Source organism: Polyodon spathula, chromosome 1, assembly GCF_017654505.1.
Source record: "Polyodon spathula isolate WHYD16114869_AA chromosome 1, ASM1765450v1, whole genome shotgun sequence".
NCBI lineage: Eukaryota > Metazoa > Chordata > Actinopteri > Acipenseriformes > Polyodontidae > Polyodon > Polyodon spathula.
Window position 1 is genome coordinate 38478007 of NC_054534.1, and position 19464 is coordinate 38497470.

The 19464-nt window shown below is 36.9% G+C and overlaps 1 protein-coding gene across 2 annotated transcripts in view; it reads left to right on the plus strand.

Moving 5' to 3' along the window:
• Positions 1 to 19464, plus strand: part of LOC121318428 (WD repeat-containing protein 70) — a 128446-nt gene that overhangs the window by 44281 nt on the left and 64701 nt on the right. For both annotated transcript variants that reach the window (XM_041255107.1, XM_041255097.1), the window contains exon 10: positions 12374 to 12548. In XM_041255107.1, the coding sequence (XP_041111041.1) occupies positions 12374 to 12548 (175 nt within the window). The remainder of the gene's footprint in view (positions 1 to 12373; positions 12549 to 19464) is intronic.

Sequence of the window (19464 nt, forward strand, 5' to 3'; positions counted from 1 at the left end):
TTTGCTTTTCAGCATGGTTTTTTGTCATCTATATGGAGGTGTATGAAATGAGCGATCAGCTTAGCAAAGAAACCTACAATACGTTGCGGACAGCAAGTAGTGCCTATTCGTGCCTCTGTCCCGGGCTTTAGACTGCAACCGGTTCACTAGAGAACGGTTCTGACAAGACAGGTCTCAGATCTGTTCTATTAATACACTTTTACTTCTTGTCATTTCCATGGCAACAAAAATTAATCTTAAATTAGAGGCTATTTTATGGTGACATTTCTGTTGGTTGTAGATCTTCCCCAACAGAAATGAAATGTGCAAAATTTTAAAGTAAGAAATGTTTGTTTAGTCCTGTATTTTTTTGGAAAAGGAAAGCCATTATAGAACTGGTTTGTCTGCTCAGACTGCTCTTGTGAAAACTCTGTCTAAAACTGATGTGGGACCTACTCCACAGCAGGTATGAGTTGAACTGGGCTCAGCGGATTGAGGGCTAGTCTGTAGAGTCATATTGGTCTGAAATCATTATTGGTTTGTTATTCAACCTAATCTGAACCCATCTTTAAATTTTTGGTACATAAACCAAACACAATGGCAAAGCAGTGCCAAGTTGTTTATAAAGAATTACAGGGTACATTGCAGTGCAGTGCCCGTAACCGAAAGAGAATATCCAGTGTATTAATAGACGCATATGTGTGTGTATTTATAGTTTTTGAAAATGTATGTGTGACGGGGTGCCCCACCTTTGTGCGTATTTTTGTGTTTTATGTTGTATGTGGTGTGTTGTTGTTGTGGATATAGTGGTGCACAGGGTATAACTTGGGCTATGTAGTGATTTAAAATGTATATTTGTATTTAGCAAAGGGATTGCACAATCACTTATCGTGCAGATAAAATGTGTAGTATGTGGGCACGGATTTGCAATTAGTAATTGAATCCCAGCACAGCTGCATACAGTGCCTATTGGAAGTATTCACCCCCCGTGTACGTTTTCACAGTTTGTTATGTTACAGCCTGAAATCGTGATGCATTTAATGTGGTTCACATGATTTCAGGTTAAATACATCTGTCTCTGTAAGGTCCCACAGTTGGGTAGTGCATTCAAAGCAAAGAAACTACCATGAAGACCAAGGAGCTTTCAAAACAACTCCGGTATAAAGTTGTGGAAAGGCACAGATCAGGGGTTAGATATAAAAAGATTTCAAAGGCATTGACTGTCCCTTGGAGCGCAGCCCATTTAAAGCCCGGGCTTGAATCAGATTGAGAATCTGTGGCAAGACTTGAAGATTGCTGTCTACCAACGATCCCCATCCAATTTGACAGAGCTTGAACAATTTTACCAAGAAGAATGGGTGAATATTGCACAATCCCAGATGTGCAAACCTGGTAGAGACTTACCCCAAAAGACTCACAGCTATAATTGCTGCCAAAGGTGGTTCTACCAAGTATTGACTCAGGGAGCGAGTACTTATCTAACCAAGACATTTCAGTTTTTTTTTTTTTTTTTTTCATGAACTGTTGTTTCATAATAAAAATTCTCTTGCCTCTTCAAAGTGTTGAGTAGATTGTGTAAATCGAATGGAAAAAAATCCCATATAAATGCATTAAGATTTCAGGTTGTAACACAACAAACTGTGAAAACATCCAAGGGGGGTGAATACTTACTAGGCACTGTATATAGATGCACTCACTTGGGGTTGGGTATTCATGAGTGGGAGGGAGATAGAAGGAGAAAGGAGAAATGTGGGAACAGATAATAACAAATGGTACTCGTGCGGGAGGACTCGCACGATTTTTGTTTTGGGGTTCGTTCACTGTCTGTTTTGTACATCTGTTTGTTTTGGCCACCACGCTGTTTTGTGAAAGTCTTTTGTTTGTGTAAACCTTTATAAAAGCTGAACACCATTGCGTCTCAGTTTTGCCCCGCAGTTGCCTTGTGCGTTGTGCAGTCATTTCCTGGCCTGATGTCCCCACCAGCCAGCCTGGTCACAGTATGTAACAATTAAAATGACAGTGACAAACTCACCAGCCCATATTCTCAAAGTGGCAACAATAGTATGGCACTCTTAACTAGAATAAATCTGCACACAATTCTTTAAAAACATTTTAATGCTGAAGAAGAAATTAAGAAATTGTTGCCAGAATTACTGAATGCACTCCAGCTCCACTATCCTAAAACTGATTATGAGGGAGTTGATTGTTTTAAAACTAGAAATATAACCAAGGATGACACTCTTAGGAGAGGGGAACTGCAATGCACTTGCCTTCTATTGTATGCCAACCATGTGTGTGTTTTATACCTGATCCCTTTTTATACTTATCAAATAAATTATATATTTTAATTTGTTGCGCTTGCACAGGGTAAGCCTGTTGATCTAAATTCCAATTAACTGAAAGCTGTCAAGTGACTTCTGCTTTTCTGCATCAGTGCCTGCAAAGATAGCCTTTTGAGTTTGCTGTTGAGCCCTAAATATTATTTATTAGTATTAAAAAGGGAAAATGTATTAAGGTGAAGTTTTCATTTTACATTGATAAAATGGAATGGAAAAATTGGTATGTATGCTAAAGGACATTCTTTTACCGGTTTTGTTGCCCTGTCTTTATTTTCCATTTCTAAGTGTCAGTTGCTTTTATTGCTTGCATTATTTTTACTCATTCTTTTCCTCTTTCTTCTTTTCTCTTAACATTGGCAATTTGCAAAAGGACCGTGGCAAGTTTCCGTTGAGATTTGGCCACTCCCCATGAGAAAGTGCCAGACCTAGAGCAGACTGGCAAGCACTTGAAAGTTGCACCCTTTGTGAACCAATTGGGGTCACATGGGTGAACTACAGTGTAGATGGGAGCATGGCACAGGAAACATGTGGCCCACTGCATTGTGCTTATGCGGGACTCACTGAAGGTACCAGATTCAGGGACCAAACCTTTTGTGCTGGACATGTGGGGCCCACATGTCCAGCAAAATATGCTGAGAATTTTAGGCCTGCAACTCTGTGCATGTCAGTGTTTGTTACAAGTGAGCTCAGTCCTGCTATATGAACTTTTTATTTGCAGACATGTTTGTATTTGTTTTTAATATCAAATGGGTCTTATTTGAATTGATGTAAAAAGGGTTTGAAAATATTTTAATTATAACGTTTTGCAACATTACTATCTAGCTAGTTGATGTTTCAAAGTAAAGGAATATAGAGGTTATGAAATACTTTTCAAGATCGATAACTTGGGCGCTTGAGACCAAATTGGAGTGTTATCGTGGCAGAAGTTCCCATGGCCGTTTATACATACGACTGCTTAAATACATTTTTTCTTTTTTTTTTTTTTTTTTTTTTTTTTTTTTTGTTTAAATTAAACAATTTTATTAAGTTAAAAATGTGATCCGGAAAGAAATATAATATGTGGAAAATTTAATACAAGGCTTCTCCGAGCATGTGAGTTGGCACTGAAGAACAAACAAGTTTCCCTGAAACATTAAGTCAGAAACTTGCACATGCTGCTCTTGTTGACTGATACATTGTTCTCAGGCTTATATTACAGAAAATAGGCTACAAGCATATACCTTTTGGAATTTCCATTTTAATTTTCCTATGGGAAATTTTGACAAAGGTTTCTAGTGTTCTGTTTTAAATCTCCAGGAAAGGATTTTCTATTTTTATTTTTTAATGGAATTGTAATGTAATTTAAAAAGTGCCTATTGGGGAACTATGGCAGGGGTTTCCATAGAAAAATCAAATTAAATCTCATCTTTTTCTCATACTATTTTGGTAGTACCTTTTGGTTAGTGTTTTTCCATGTAGTTCTCTTTTAGGGAGAGAAATTCTCATTCCAAATGCAAATAACTTAATTAATATTAAATGTTTCTGAGGTTCAATATGGCCTTGCCCAACTACTTATATCGTGTAGCTTTCTTAAACTGAGTTTTCGCAAAGTTTTTAGGTTGTGTTGAAGAACTGCAAGTGCACCCTACTCATTTGGCCACCAAAAATGAAATATTAAAAAAATCGGTGTACATTTGACGTTGTGATGGACATCATTTCCTGTATGTCTGTATGTTGCTGAGTTGTATCTGATTCCCAAGGCACATGGCAGTAAGAATCTGTCAGTAACCTAAAAGTAGGAGTAGAAAAATCTTATTACAGTAGATAACAATGAAGTGTAGCTCCTGAGTTCACCTCTCCGGTATGACTTATTCTCTCATGTCATCAAGGAAGACATCTGGCCTTTTTCTTTGGTCTCAACCTGATTTGCAGTAAATTAGTTGTGATTGTGGAGGAATCAAGATTGCAGAGATTACCTTGATGTGTACAAATTGCTAGGATGTCTAAGGTGCTGTCTGACGAGGCTCCTCGATAGAGCTTTCAATTAGGCTTCAGTGTGCTGAGATAGACAACTGCAAAATGTTAGCAGCAGCTAAGCATGAGCTGTAGATTTTTATCTTGCCCACAATTGCCCAAGAGAGCAGCATATTATTTATGGCCTTGGAAAATCGGTGAAGGGATCTGCCATTTTCTTTAGGAAGCCCTCTGTTCTCTTGGCACTTGTACTGCTTTTGCTTGGTCAAGCAAAACCTCTTAATTGTAGATAGGGTAAAATGCTTTGATCATAGTGGCTTTCACACCTCACATGTATCCTTTTGATCTAGATGTGATATTGTAGGGCTTTGTGTATATTGGGACCCATTATGATTAAAGAGGCCTAATTTAGATTACATCAAAATGTATGGCCATTTCAATTCACAAGCTGTGTTAATGTGAGTGTTGACTATAAGCTTGAAATAAGTGGACATTGTTTTGTGTCTGCATCTCCCCAGGCAGGCAGAAAGGTGGAGTGATGATAGCAGAGCAGCTGCAGACCCAGACCTACAGGGATAGGCACCAATAGTATTTCAGTCATTGTGTCTGCTAACAAGGTCCATCTTTATTCAGATTTAAGAAAAAGATTTAGAAGTGAGTAGTTTTTCGAGATTTGCAATTATACTGTAAATACAGTATAATCATAAATCTCGAAAAACTTCTCATTTCTAAATCTTTTGTAGTCATTTTTGTATTACTTTAGTATAAATACATGTTAATTTGGATTCATATGTTGTTTTTTTCTGACTTTATGTGAACGAAAAGACACACATTTGCCTGTTTTCCCATTGGAAATAGTTATATTTTGAAATATCACTGTCCTGGTCACAAAAGCAAAGTTTGTGGGGAATAGTAGCCATTTTCTATACTTTTGAGGCATAAGCAATTAGGAAATAACACTTACTACCCAGGAACAAAAAAAAAAAAAATAATTGTTACACAGTGTAGTTAGTTAATTTTCTTGGATTTTTTTTAGCAAATGCAATGCCACCCTTTTTAGTTAAAGTGAAAAATCACTTTCCTTTGTTTAGAGGTCCATGTTATTAATAGGTCACCTAACAAATACTAGTATGGATTCATTACTGAAATGATTGTTACAGTATCTAAAGTTAGGAGTTTTATGGCTGTTTCTTTGTCTAGCCCACTTACCTTTTTTTTAAAAAACTTTTTAACCACTGTACCTGATAGAGGCCATTAATGTCTGCTAACAGTGACAGGAGATTAAAGCATTTAACAGTATAGCCCCAAATTTTAGATTTTGTATTTTTTGGGGGATATAATCATTCCCCACCCTTTTACTCCTGGAAAGGAAAAGATGTCAAAGCAGTTGTACGATTAGCCTCAGGTTGTCCATGAAGCCAGTTCTGGTAAGTGAGTAAACCTGCTGTACGACCTGGGTTTTTATGCTTCATTCCTTTAAGAATCTCAGCTGATACAAGGATACCTGTTGCTGTTAAAATAATTTGGTAATGCAGAGTTGCTATGAAGATTTTAGGCTATCCAGGGGGCACCTGTGATGTTGAATTTCCTCTTTGTTGTATGTCCCATACATGAAACAAATCTGGCTTTAAATTTGTCTCTGAACTTTTACATAAGGCTGTAGCCATATTATCATTAAAACAGCTATTGCTTCTGTCAGGCTTTTGTATAAACAGTAATACGTTGCTGAAGTAGCAGGTGGAGTCATTTATCAATGTGCAGTAGCATACAGTATGACATAATTCAGCATTCCTGCATATTGCACCAGCGGTGAGTTCTGCAATCTGGGGTTTGTCACTGACAATCAATGCACAGGCAGTACAGCTTTTTAGTCAATTCACGGTTATCATTTTAACATTTGCTATTTTCAGCGAGAAAGGCTGTCATATAATTTACTTGATATAAAAACATAAATCGCAGTATAACAGGTATAAATGATATTGTTCCTACTGTACCATTATAAGGGAAAATTAAAAGCTTTTGTTCCCCCTGTTCCTGGTCTTCTGTTCTGTGATTTGATGGTGAATAAATTACTGTCAGGCTTATTCGCAAACTACAGGTCTACCCAGAAAATTAGATCCTGGAGTTCCATAGATACAAATATAAAATACGTGGAACTGCTGGAGCTGCAGAGTCTTTTGTAAATATTTAATCTATTTAATGCCCTGATGTGTTCTTTCGAGTCCAGCTTCGGAATCTACTATCCTTTGGCATTTAGAAACTGTTTACATGTTTGTGTAACTGGCCTGTGCTTGTCTGCATATGAAATTGCAACTTTGTTTTTAAATTAAATTCTGTTTGATGATGATAAAAAATATCAAATAAGAAGTATGTCTCATGGTAGCAACCCATGTGATTTTGCAGCTCGAATCGTTTGGGGATTTTGTAAACAAACATTTCAGGTGAAAGTTTACTTGTGTTTCTGGCAGCAATGTCACCTGTTGGCAGTGGTTTGTATAACATAATAACTATTCATAAATGCACACATTACTAGTGTTTCACTAGGAAAGAATCCGGAGTGATCACTGTGGGACATTGTGAAGATCGTTTACACAACTTGCAGGCTGTCACATCTAATCAATGCCAACCAGCTACCCATTCGACCGTACGTACCCTGTGGACAATGTGAATTTGTTCAATCAATGAAAGTGGCTCTATTGGGATTTAAACTGAGCATCAGCGAAACAGTGCTCTAAATCACAGCTCAGCCATGACGTACTGTGTCTCTTTGCTTTCTCTTAATAATTTTGGATTTACAGTAATGTGCTGTTGCCAGTTTGCCCTATTAAGTGGTAGTACCATGTTGCCTCATTCTCCATACTGACCTAATTGTTTACAAAGAGATTTTAATGGATGGGGTTACAGATGTTTCCTCAGAATAGTTGTGTGAAATAGTTATTTGGGAGGATCATCAATTTAAAGAACTGATTAGGATTGATTTATGAAAGAAACCTGCCTCCAAGAACATGTATGATCACCCTTTAGTAACCTCATACAAAGCTTTCAAATCGATATCAGGACAGCAATCACATGTTGGATTCAAGAAATTGAGCAAAAACTCACTCACTTTACCACCACAATAAACGCTAACCAAATGCAGTCAAAGTAGCAATATTTTTTTTTTTTTATTTGCGATAGGCTTCCTAATAATATGACACATCGTATTTGTGGTTGAGCCCCACCCCCGTCATCCTGCCTATGACAACAATGGATGCTTTTGACTTTAAAGCAATGCAAATTACAGTCATGGCAACAACTCAAAAGACCTGTTTATAATGAGGGTCAAAGTCCTATAACCATGGCAGCATGTATAAACTGCACTGTATAGTAAGTAAACCACTTTAGGGCATGAAATACACTGTCCTTGAGTAACCAACAAATATCACACCTGAAGCAATCAACAGGCATATCTTTTCTGTTTATGGTTTATTTCTTCTTTATTGCTATTTCGATTAATTTCCATGAAGCCCCTGTTTTGGTTAAAGGAAAGGTTTTGGTTCAAAGTTTTAGTTTTCTAAAGTGGTAATTCATTATGTTTTAATGACAATAAGAATCTTGACCTTTTTAAAAGGACGACTTGCCTAGTGTTAGCCACTAGTTTAAATTACGAAGCAACATGGAAGGATGTGATCTACTGGAGAATCAGGTTGCACTTTCTTCAATTATGATCAACATGCAGTCATGTTATTTTGGGTTTTATTCACCGTTTAATGTTTGCTGAGCCAAAACCGATAGCTTGTCTGTCCTACAGTTTAATTTACTTTTCCATCTCAAAAGTATGTGACACAATTCCACACCCTTCCATATTGTTTCTTTTTAGAAGTATTATCCTCAAGAAAATTTTGTAGAGCAAGAACTCAGGGATGGTGGTGAATATAAAAAAAAATAAAATGCTTAGGATATAGCTGCTCCAATGCATTCATGCACTTGTTGTCATTTCTGTATTTTTGTTGTAGTACACGCTCCTATGGATAAAGCGCACTGTTTTTGCTGCCCAGGCATTGGTTCTTAACACTACATACCTCTGCTTGCTTCACATAGTGACATTCAGTACAGGGAGCTACTAACTCTGCCTCAGCGTGAGAAAAAGCAGATCAAGTTCAAAGTCTGAAACACACTGTGGGGCACTTAGATCTTGTGATTCTGTTCAACAAAATATGTTTGAAAAAGATGTAAAATAACCCCCCCTTTGAAATGGATAGTAGGACTAGATTTGTAAGTTCAGTGCAACACCTCCTTCACTTTGTCATCTCTCTCCCTGCACGGCAAAAAGTCTGTAACAATAAGAAAAACTGGGCACGACCTAGGGTTCAAATCCCATTACATCCAGATTTATTTTGGGAGAAAGTCCCAGCAAGTTGGTAACTAAAGACGCCCCAAAACAAAAAGAACCAGTGTCTCACAATCCACTGCTTAAGAAAGGTTAACTGATACAAAGAAATTTCTTTGGAAATGGAATCACCTGCTTATAAATATGAATAGGCTCAGCTATGTGATGCAAGTCTGTAGGTGTTTTTTTCTTTTTCTTTCTAGTAATGGTCAGTATAATTCACTACTTAATACATATTTACTATACGTGTGTGTGATATATATTTTTAGATTTGTAAACCCATTTTCCACGTATGTAAAATATATATATATATTCTATATATATATATATATTATATATATATATATATATATATATATATATATATATATATATATATATATATATATATATATATATATGTACAAATGTTACAATGTTTAGTGTTTAGAATGTATTACACAGTGATACGTAAAATAAATGTACATTTTTTTTATTTGTTTTGTTTTGTTTTTTTTATGTGTTTTAGTTGATGCATTTTAATTTAACATATCTTAGAAAACCACATTTTCCTAAGTTAACTGCTGTGATACACAGGACATCATTTGTAATATGGTACGATTAGCAAAACTTCACAAAAAAATACATTTGTTTGTTCAATGTCATTGGTTGCAGTAGTTCTTATACGGTCTCATTAATTTACTGTGATCCACTACCAGCAGCTCTCACATGCTTTGCAACAAGCATTTTTCTGTGAAGCTCATTTGATCTTTTGCTAGTGAGCTGTCTTCTGAATTTCCTTTGAAAAGATCACTGCCCAGCACTGAGAGGAACTCTGCATGAACGATAGGGATTCTCTGTACCTTCAGGGTTGTAACACATTTTAGAAAAATGTTTAGCAATAAAAAATGTAAATGATTGGCTTTATCAAGTAATATAGATGGTATATTCCCAAAAGATGGCTCCCAGTTCCCACTTTTTCTTACTTGCTGTGTTCTTTTTTGTTTTCACAACAGGAGTTTTGCATATGAAAGAGACTTTGTAAGTGGAGCAATGTATTTCAGAGGCTTTGGTTTTTGACAGTGATGATTTGCAGCACCAGCTCTGGAGATGCTCAAACATATGTCTGCAAGTTAATCCTTGCTGGAATATACAGTAACTAAAAACTGGTTAAAATTGTGGTGTTAAAACTAGTTTTAATTTCATAGTTAATACATCCATCCCTATGTCTGTTTTTCTGTTGTATTCATCTATAGCCCCTTTCACACTTGCACTCCTAACCGGGGTCACAGTCCCATGTAGTTTGAAACCATGTAGCTGTGTTGTACCCGGGTTGACTGTGGTCCCAGAAGCCCACCTCAGGATGTGGGACGACACGCTTTGACCCGGGTTGAGCGAAACAAAATGCAGGACGGCAGTTCGTAAGCCGACGAAATAACACTGCCATGCCTGCGTGAAGTTTTCACTTCTGGAAGGAACATTTCTGCGTATTATGTTTAGCCATATTGTTGTTGAAGATGAAGAAACATTTGCTCTAATCAATATTTGGGCCAACGGTTCAATCCAGAGAAGCTTAGATGGAAGCGTCCGTAACAAGCTGCTTACGGGGCATTTGATATGTGTATTTTTTACGTGCGCCTGTCACCCTGGTTCATCCCTACTTTATCAAAAGCAGTGTGAAATTGGGTAGCTGACCCACCTGACACCGGGTCCTGACCCGGGTAGGTTTTGACTAGGGTAGAGCATGCAGGTGTAAAAGGGGCTGATGTGAAAATAAACTGACGACAAAAAAATGAATAATAATAATAATAATAATAGTCTTTTCCTTGGTAATTTATTTTAATGTTTCCAGATATTAAGCAGTTATTAAAAATGCTTCCAGGACAGTTGCCTAGTACTTGGACAGCAGAAGCAGTGTGAACTTCGGAAGAGCTTGATGAAGAAACCGGTTCAGTTTGTCCGACAGTACTCCTCTCTGTACTACTTACAGCGACTGTAGACATCTCAGAGGTGCTCGTATTTTTGGGATGTTCTGATTTTGTTCTAATGAAAACAGTAATTGCATGTATAACATCTACTTAATACATTACAGATGTTTGTTTGCTGTTTGCCAAGTTATTTGACAAATTTACATTAAGGAATATTTTTTATTTAAGGTTCTTTCAAAAAGAATACTGTTTTAAGTGGAATGAGTAAAACCCATTAATGCCCTCCCAGTAAACGTGGTTGAGGGAGATCTGCACTGCAAACTTCTTCAGATTTTAAGAGAAGATTGGAAGGCCAACTGTTACGTGGAATTATTTTACTGTACAAATTGTTGTCCCTGTGAGGAACACAGGAAATGTAGCCTGACCTTGGTAATGAATACAGCAGTGCAGCTAAACATGGGTTGCCTCACTTCTCACTGCAAACTCATGCATAATATGGAATAAAATCAAGTTTACGGTTCTTAATCTGTTGTGCAGATGAGGAGCAGAGAATTGGGAAGTAGTATGTCATTTAAAGTCATACCTGTATTCTCTGTTTTTAGGAATTGGTAAAAGAATTGATAATTTCAGCCTTTGCTGTTATGTTTTGAGAGGTCAAGCTCAGTAGAAATTATATATATATATATTTTTAAATACCAGCCTTCAAATGAATTGTCATTTGGCTAAATAAGAAATTACCAGGAATGGGTTACATATGCAGTGCTGGGTTCCAGAGGAAATATTTACACACAGCCAGCACAGTGAACACAAGCTTTGGCACAAGTGTTTGAAGTGGCAAAGCGTCATTCTTGAGTTTGCCAAACATTTCTCAAGTTTATATGGTAGCAAGGTTTAGTGTACAATGGACACTGTGTTTTTTTTATTTCTTTGCAATTTGTTTGGATGATTTTAGCAAAACAATCTGGGGGAAAAAAGCACATCAGTGTGAAAAGTATCAGCCGATCTGAAAGAGATGAGTCAATTAAATGGGATATTATGAAGCAAAAATCATCCCATAGGAATGGACCAATAGGTACCTACTAGCCTACTTACAGGTAGAGTAGGTCCGGATCAAGCACTTTAATGGATGTCGGCTGTAGTAGCCTTTAGAGGACGCTTAAAAGTGGTGATAAAATAATAGTAAAAATTACTTTAATAGTAACACAATTAGGTTTAGGGGTTGTGATTTGGTTTAGGGGTAGAGGGTAGATTTAGGGGTTTGGAGGCTAGTAGGTACCTACCGGTCCATTTCCTGTGGAATGGTTTTTGCTTGATAACACTCCTTTCAATTGACTTGTGTTTTAAACTCTTAAGGTCTTTTAAGAATGATATTACACTGTTCTCTAGAATAGTTTCCTCATATTAAGTAATATAAACTTGAGACAGCCCATCCTAGTCACCCTACCATTACTGTGCAGACTGTTGTAACTGAGTTATCAAATGCCTATGAATGGCGATCACTCTTTCTATGATATTCTGTGTTTTTAAATGTGTTAATCTGCATACAAGCATGTGACATTATTTCCTTCTCTGGCTGACACACCTGTGTGCCTCTTCAGAAATGTGTGGTATACCAACAACATTGTTCAGTGTTCTGATCTTCATGACAGTGTTATTTTCACACTCCACTTGAAAAGCAAAATAACAGGTGATAACCATTTATTTTTTGGAATGCCTGCATTAAGCCCCTGTCTGAGAACTGAAAGCTTGAAAACAACTCTTTGATATTTGAATTAACTTAGGCTTGTTTAAATAATAATAAATACGTATTGTTGTATTCCTTGCAGAACTGTGAGGACATGGGACATAACCAATGAGAAGAAGCATAAGAACGTGTTTAAACCTCGGTCCATGCAAGGCAAGAGGGTGATCCCCACCTGTTGCACGTACAGTAGGGATGGCAAGCTGATTGCAGCTGGCTGTCAGGATGGAACCATCCAGATCTGGGACAGAAACCTCAGTGTGAGTATCCTGCAATATAAACAATAAAGACCGATGTTGAAATGGTCCTCTTTTTTCCTGTTGACAATTCTTGTGTTTTTCAAACTTTCTTTAGACGGCAGATAGACAGTGTTTATTTTCTCACTGTTCTTGTGCATTCCCTGTACCCTGAATAAAGTTTGTTTGAGGGAAAACATCTTTTTGCTTCTCTTTTTTTTTTTTTTTTCCCCTCAGCCATGCACAACATTTTTTTTTTCCCCAAACATCCCCAAAACAAATATTATTCACAGTATAGGGATTGCAACAGAACAAATATTTCAACAGGAATACAAAGAAATATTGATTTTAAAATGCAGAATTTAAACAAGGGCAGCATATACATGGTTGATGTTGATGTGGGTTTGCTTTTTGTTGGTAAGAATGGAGTTTGGTGTCTACTTCAGATGCCATCACTCAGTAAGCAATAAACTGGGGAGAATGAAATACATTATTGATCATTTTCACATCTTGGCCATGTTATTGATTTCCCAGTAACTACTGTGTGCCTCACTGAGAATCAACTTTATTGTACGTGGATGTTCTCTTTATCAGCTTTGCTTACTCAGCCAGCACATAATTGTGTAAAAGAGGCATGCATTTTAACTTACCAGTCAGTCTGTCTGAAACCCGTTCATCCTTATCAGCAACTTCAAGAGCCTTCAGACAAGAAAGCCAGAATGATGACTTTCACTGACCTATGACTTAACCCATTATTAGGACAGCTCCATAGGGCAGTCTTCAGATGGAGGCTTTAGCTTTTAAGTGTGTTAAAAACATGAAAGGGTTGTGTGCTAAATGCCTTTCTTTAAAGGCATGCCCTCATTTCAAAATTTAGTGAAACTTCATCAGTTAAGTAGTACTCGCAGCACTTCAAACAGTCAAAGGGAGGATATGATTAAATTACTAGCCACAGACCAGGTAGTTAAGCCATTTGCGGCTTTTAAAATTACCGGTTCACGTATCCTAAAACCATTTTCATAATTTAATAATAATGTTTTAGCTTGCACAAAAATATACTGCTATACCCAACTGTAAAACTGAGGGAAATAGAAACTCAGCTGGGAGCAAGATATTGACTCCCACTTAGCTTATCCTGGGTAAATAAACTCTTTTAAAATATAGATGTGGGCATCATGTTATACTGAAGCTTTCACCTGTGTGGAGGAATTTGCTCTTGGGCTTAGTCTCCCATGCTTTGGTGTAGGTGATTTAACACTGATGCTTCCATTTACTTATTTATTTTTATAGATGTATATGTAATGTATATTAGAGATTGTTAAATATAATACTTTATCTGTGTAAATCCCCTAGACCAGGGGTGGCCAAACTTCCTGACCCTATGAGCTGCATACCATAATATCTATATGGTCGAGAGCCACAAGACACGTACTGTAAAACATGAAATGTTTGCGAGAGCAAGACATTTTAAATACTAGCATTGTTGTGCAGTACAGCAGTTATAAGGTTATCTCTTGATGGCGGCAAAATACACAAGAACAAGGGATAGAACATTGCCTACAGTTTCTGTGTAATTTGTTTTGTACTGTAGATCTACAGTGTATTAAACTTTAAATGTAACACTGGTGTTTTTCCATTATTTTTGTTTGTACTGTATGTATTACACACTTTGAATAAAATATGTTCAGTTATTATGAAGCAAAATAAAATAACTAATCTGATTTCACCAAAAACACATAAAAACACACATTTTTATGAGGATTCTTTTTGACAAGCTCTTCCTTTGAAGATCTGAATGCTGGGTTGCATGTACTGTTGATCTTTGTGGATGACAATGCACTGTTTATTTATAAAGGGATTTATTTGTAAAGGGATTACATTACCTGCTCATGATGAGAAGCAAGACGTAATTATAATATAATATTAATTATAGACCTGTAATATAAAATTTAAACATGCATTCTCTAGTCTAGCTCCAACACTCCAATTCTATAAAGATCAATTTATCTGAATAAGGATGTTTGCCACGAGCGATATTCCATGCTTGCCGTACAAAACTCGCTTGAGTCATTAAATCTGCTTCTTTATTGAACTCTGAAAGCAGCCCCTGCCTGAAGCCTGACCCAGGAGGATATTCAGATGAAAAAGAAGTGTTTTTGTGACGTTTGAGGTTACTCGACTTGTAGTTTATTGTACAGGCTACAGTGTGTACGATGTGTTGCAGATGAGATACAGGTTTCACTGTTTTCAGTGAAAGCAAACTCTTTTTCCCAGTCTGGTTTATTACTCGTGGAGGGCTTGCTCAATGTCATTGTCTCCACAAAACGAACGAGCGCTTAATTCAAAATGAAGAAATTTACTTTCAACTGCACACCCAGCTTCGAAGTAGTCAAGTGTCAGTGAACGGTGTCGAGAGTCAACAACTTGTTGAACAAGTGACGAAATATCCTTGAGTGAATATGCAGGCTCAAAGAAACAGGCTAGAGAACGAGAGAGAAGAAAGAATAATTAACATGAATGAATGTGGAGAAGACAAATAATAAACATTGTTTATTTTTACCTTCTCTCTTTTGTTTTTGTGTATTTCTTCAGTTCATTCGAGCTGCAAAGCATGCGTCACCCAGCATTTCACCGGGAGCTGCACTTGAACTGCAAAACAGCCACATGTGGCTTGCGAGCCACGGTTTGGCCACCTCTGCCCTAGACAATCACTAAAGCTATTAAGATCCAGTCTTCAAGTAGGGCAGGGCATTGCTGGTGATATATATATATATATATATATATATATATATATATATATATATATATATATATATATATATATATATATAATGAAGAGCCAACTTCCCAACGTTGTTTTGGTAAACGTGTTTTAAGTATCGGTTTGCCTAAGGGTCCAAGAAGGTGTCATCCCGTAGGATCCCGGTTAACGACCAAGGGAAAGTGTGTTTGAAAACAAACAGTAGGGGTATTTATAGGCTTTGGATGTCATGGCAACTACAATCATTTACTTTTTTTAAATTTTTTTTTTTTATAAACAAGAATCATTAATTATTGCAGTTGTGGCCTGTTCAGTGTTACTTGTCTGAATTATTAGTGCAGATGGCCAGAGAACTGGAGGTCAGCTTCAATGAGAACAAACTGCTTCCTTCTAAAACTCCATAAACCAAATCACACCACAGATGGGACCTGGGACCTGGAACCTCACCATCTGTTTGAGAGGTAGACTAAAATGTGGTTATAGTAGGGTTTAATGTAAGGCCAAAGGCTCATGCAGTATTTAGAGAACTGTGTATCCAGCTGAGACAGCAAGTTATTGAGAGTATTGGTATATGTAGGGACCTATCCATCTGTAGACCACACTTGCATGCTGTACAAGTATAAAATATGAATGATAATGGTGATTTATCTTTTCATGATACCAACAGCTCTAATTTTGTATTTCCAGACCTAGATTGTATGTCATGTTTTATTAAACGTTTCAAATGCCTGGAATAGCAAATGAGGTGAAGTAGTAGGATCTCAGTCACTAGGAACATTTTAAAAAAGACTAGTTCTGGGCTTTTTAAATGAGTTCCCCCTCCCCCAGTAGGGGAAAATGGTTAGCTAACAAGGGACCTTTTCTCGTTCTCAAACTTTTCTAATGTTCTTGTATAATTTTGTGATTTTATAAAAGGATTGCAAATCATTACACTTTTGTTATACATAGCTAGGGATTGTGCTGCATGTGATTGGAACAGGAAAGTGAAAGTATTTGTTGTTTTTTTTTGTTTTTTTTTACTTTAATACATAATGTACTTTAGGTGTTGTATTAGTTGATATCAATGAATATGAGTGATTTAAACTGTTATGTTTTGACATGTCAGAAAAATACCAAAAAATCTAGCAAAATACCACATTTTTGTCTCCATTTTATCATTAGAAGAACCTGGGAATTAAGATCCAGTACAGAGTATAGGGGCTGCTGTATTGTTTTATTTATTATTATAAGAAACACTTTGTGTTGGTGGATGCACTCAGAGGCCACCAAAACATTTGGTTTGAGAACCACTGTTTTAGTTACTGTAGTGGTGTGTAAAATTGTAATGCTCAGGGGAAGACATGTATAATTATTTGTTTGTAAAGGACAAACATGCACTGTTCTCAATCAAATCTAAGAACGACAACGAGTATGTTATACTATATTAGTTACATAATAAAAATGACGGTTCGATTATTTTAAGTGGCTTAACTGCAGGGAAGAGTTTAGTTGCAGAAAATTGTCATGTGCATCAAATGGATTGTAGAAAACTGGTAACTGCTGCTGCAACCTCTTATATTGCCTTTCATTTTCTCCATTTGCAGTTAAATGGCAATCTGTCAACAAGAAGTTTGATTACTCCTGTGCTGTCATTTTGTGACAGGAGTTGAAAAAATATGTCTTGTTATTTTCTAATTCTTCTGATAAATTAGTATTACAGGGGTATAGTGAGACACAATAAAAGCCTTCTGGACTTCGAATGTGTTTTCCACTATTAAATAATTATACAATTTAAAACAATCAAAGGGAAACATATGTGCTTGTTTATGGGAATACTGTGTATTTTATTGTTGTCATAAAAGCTGGATTCCTAAAGTTTGTTACATTGTTCTTAAAAAGGACAGTGGGCAGAGACACTGAACTCAAAGGTGCTGCAATAACAGAAGCATTTTTTTGTAGTTGACTCCCTCCAGACACTCATTGGGCAGCATTTTGCTCTGAATTCCTGTCGCCCCCTTTGGTGAGGGACAAGCACTCATCATTATGAGCCAACAACTTGGATTGTTTGTAAGCCTGATTTTGTTCGTTTTCAAATGACAAACCTAACTCTAGTCAAACTGCATCTAGGAAATGTAACTGGGATTAAGCAGCTACCCGATTTTGTTAACTTCGGTTTTCTTACCTGGAAACTTCAAGTTTTATGTCCACATTTAGGAGAATCTGGCAAGCCTCATCCAAACATTTTTCTAACAAGCTTTGTGGGATTACAGCCAACATTCTGAAACCTTGTTGCAGAACTTTTGTTGTTTGTTTTCTGTATTAATGCATTACCAGATTCTGTCTACAATGGATTTGAAATAACTCACTTATTAGGACCAGTTCTAGGTTTTATGGTGAGACTGTGTCATGAATAAGATCTGCTTCTCAGAGTAGGAAAAACAAAACAAAAAAGTAGACGAAGTAGACAGCTGCAGATGTGGAACCCTCAGATACTCTGCTTGTGGTTGACTGCTATGCTTTACTGTTTACAGAATTCATGTAGCAGAGAATCCATGTCATCTGGAATGTTTTGGGAAGAGATTTGCCCTGAGCTGAAAGTAATTGCACTATGTTGAAGGCCACGACAAGCTTAACTTATAATTTATTACTGAGACCTAACTCAGACTAAATATTTACCCAACCTTCCAACTTGGATTCATCAGTTGTCAATTATCATTTGAAGGCATTCTGTATGTAACAAATGGAGGATATCAGCTTTGGATCTGGAACAAAAAGGCAAGTTTGATCTGTCCTTTGTTAAGCAGTTGTTAAGCTTTGTTGTTTTGTAAAACAGCAGTGTATGTAAATAGGCAAAGGGCTATGGAGATTGAAAGGTGTCTGAACTCCAGATTATATACAAATGTAGCGTAGTGATCCATTTAGTTTCTTGATTTGATTGGTTGTCGTTGTTTAATGTAGTATTGATTGTTAATATGGAAGTGGCTTTCCAATTAAAGGTCACCAAACTTGAGCCTAAACATCAGTAATATAAAACATTTAACTTGCAGTACCACCTTGTAAGCAGCCTTGTAGGCAAACCTACAGTAATCTTGCAGTACCACCTTGTAAGCAGCCTTGTAGGCAAACCTACAGTAATCTTGCAGTACCACCTTGTAAGCAGCCTTGTAGGCAAACCTACAGTAATCTTGCAGTACCACCTTGTAAGCAGCCTTGTAGGCAAACCTACAGTAATCTTGCAGTACCACCTTTTAAGCAGCCTTGTAGGCAAACCTACAGTAATCTTGCAGTACCACCTTGTAAGCAGCCTTGTAGGCAAACCTACAGTAATCTTGCAGTACCACCTTGTAAGCAGCCTTGTAGGCAAACCTACAGTAATCTTGCAGTACCACCTTGTAAGCAGCCTTGTAGGCAAACCTACAGTAATCTTGCAGTACCACCTTGTAAGCAGCCTTGTAGGCAAACCTACAGTAATCTTGCAGTACCACCTTGTAAGCAGCCTTGTAGGCAAACCTACAGTAATCTTGCAGTACCACCTTGTAAGCAGCCTTGTAGGCAAACCTACAGTAATCTTGCAGTACCACCTTGTAAGCAGCCTTGTAGGCAAACCTACAGTAATCTTGCAGTACCACCTTGTAAGCAGCCTTGTAGGCAAACCTACAGTAATCTTGCAGTACCACCTTGAGTAATGTTTAAGACATCAGCTTCTATCAGGAATCTGTGGGTATTTGATTCACATTTTCGTTTTACCACTAATGGTATCTATACTTGATGTTTTAATCAAAGTACTGCAGTATGAAATTCAGAAGAGTGATGTTAATCTTTTGCCTCCCAACATTCCTCAAATGGAACATTTTGACTTTTGATGACATTCCATTCTTATGTTCTGTCAATCCTTTTACATTTCTTTAGAATCTGTTCTAAACTGAGTTATCAATCAAAAGGGGGTGGGTGGTATTAGCATTTAAGGAGTGTGACAGTTATTTATACTACTTTCTTTTAAGTTGTTTTGACACTTACTGATTCTTAATTAAATCTGACAAGGTCCTGTTAATTTCACACTGTGACCCACAGCCTGCATTACATAATCTGATAATTTAGTCAGCCTGTTTCATAGTAGATTGGTGACAGTTAATCCCAGATGTATACAGTTCTATGAGAGAAGTTATGCAGTTACAGACAGAGCCATTTCATACCTAATAA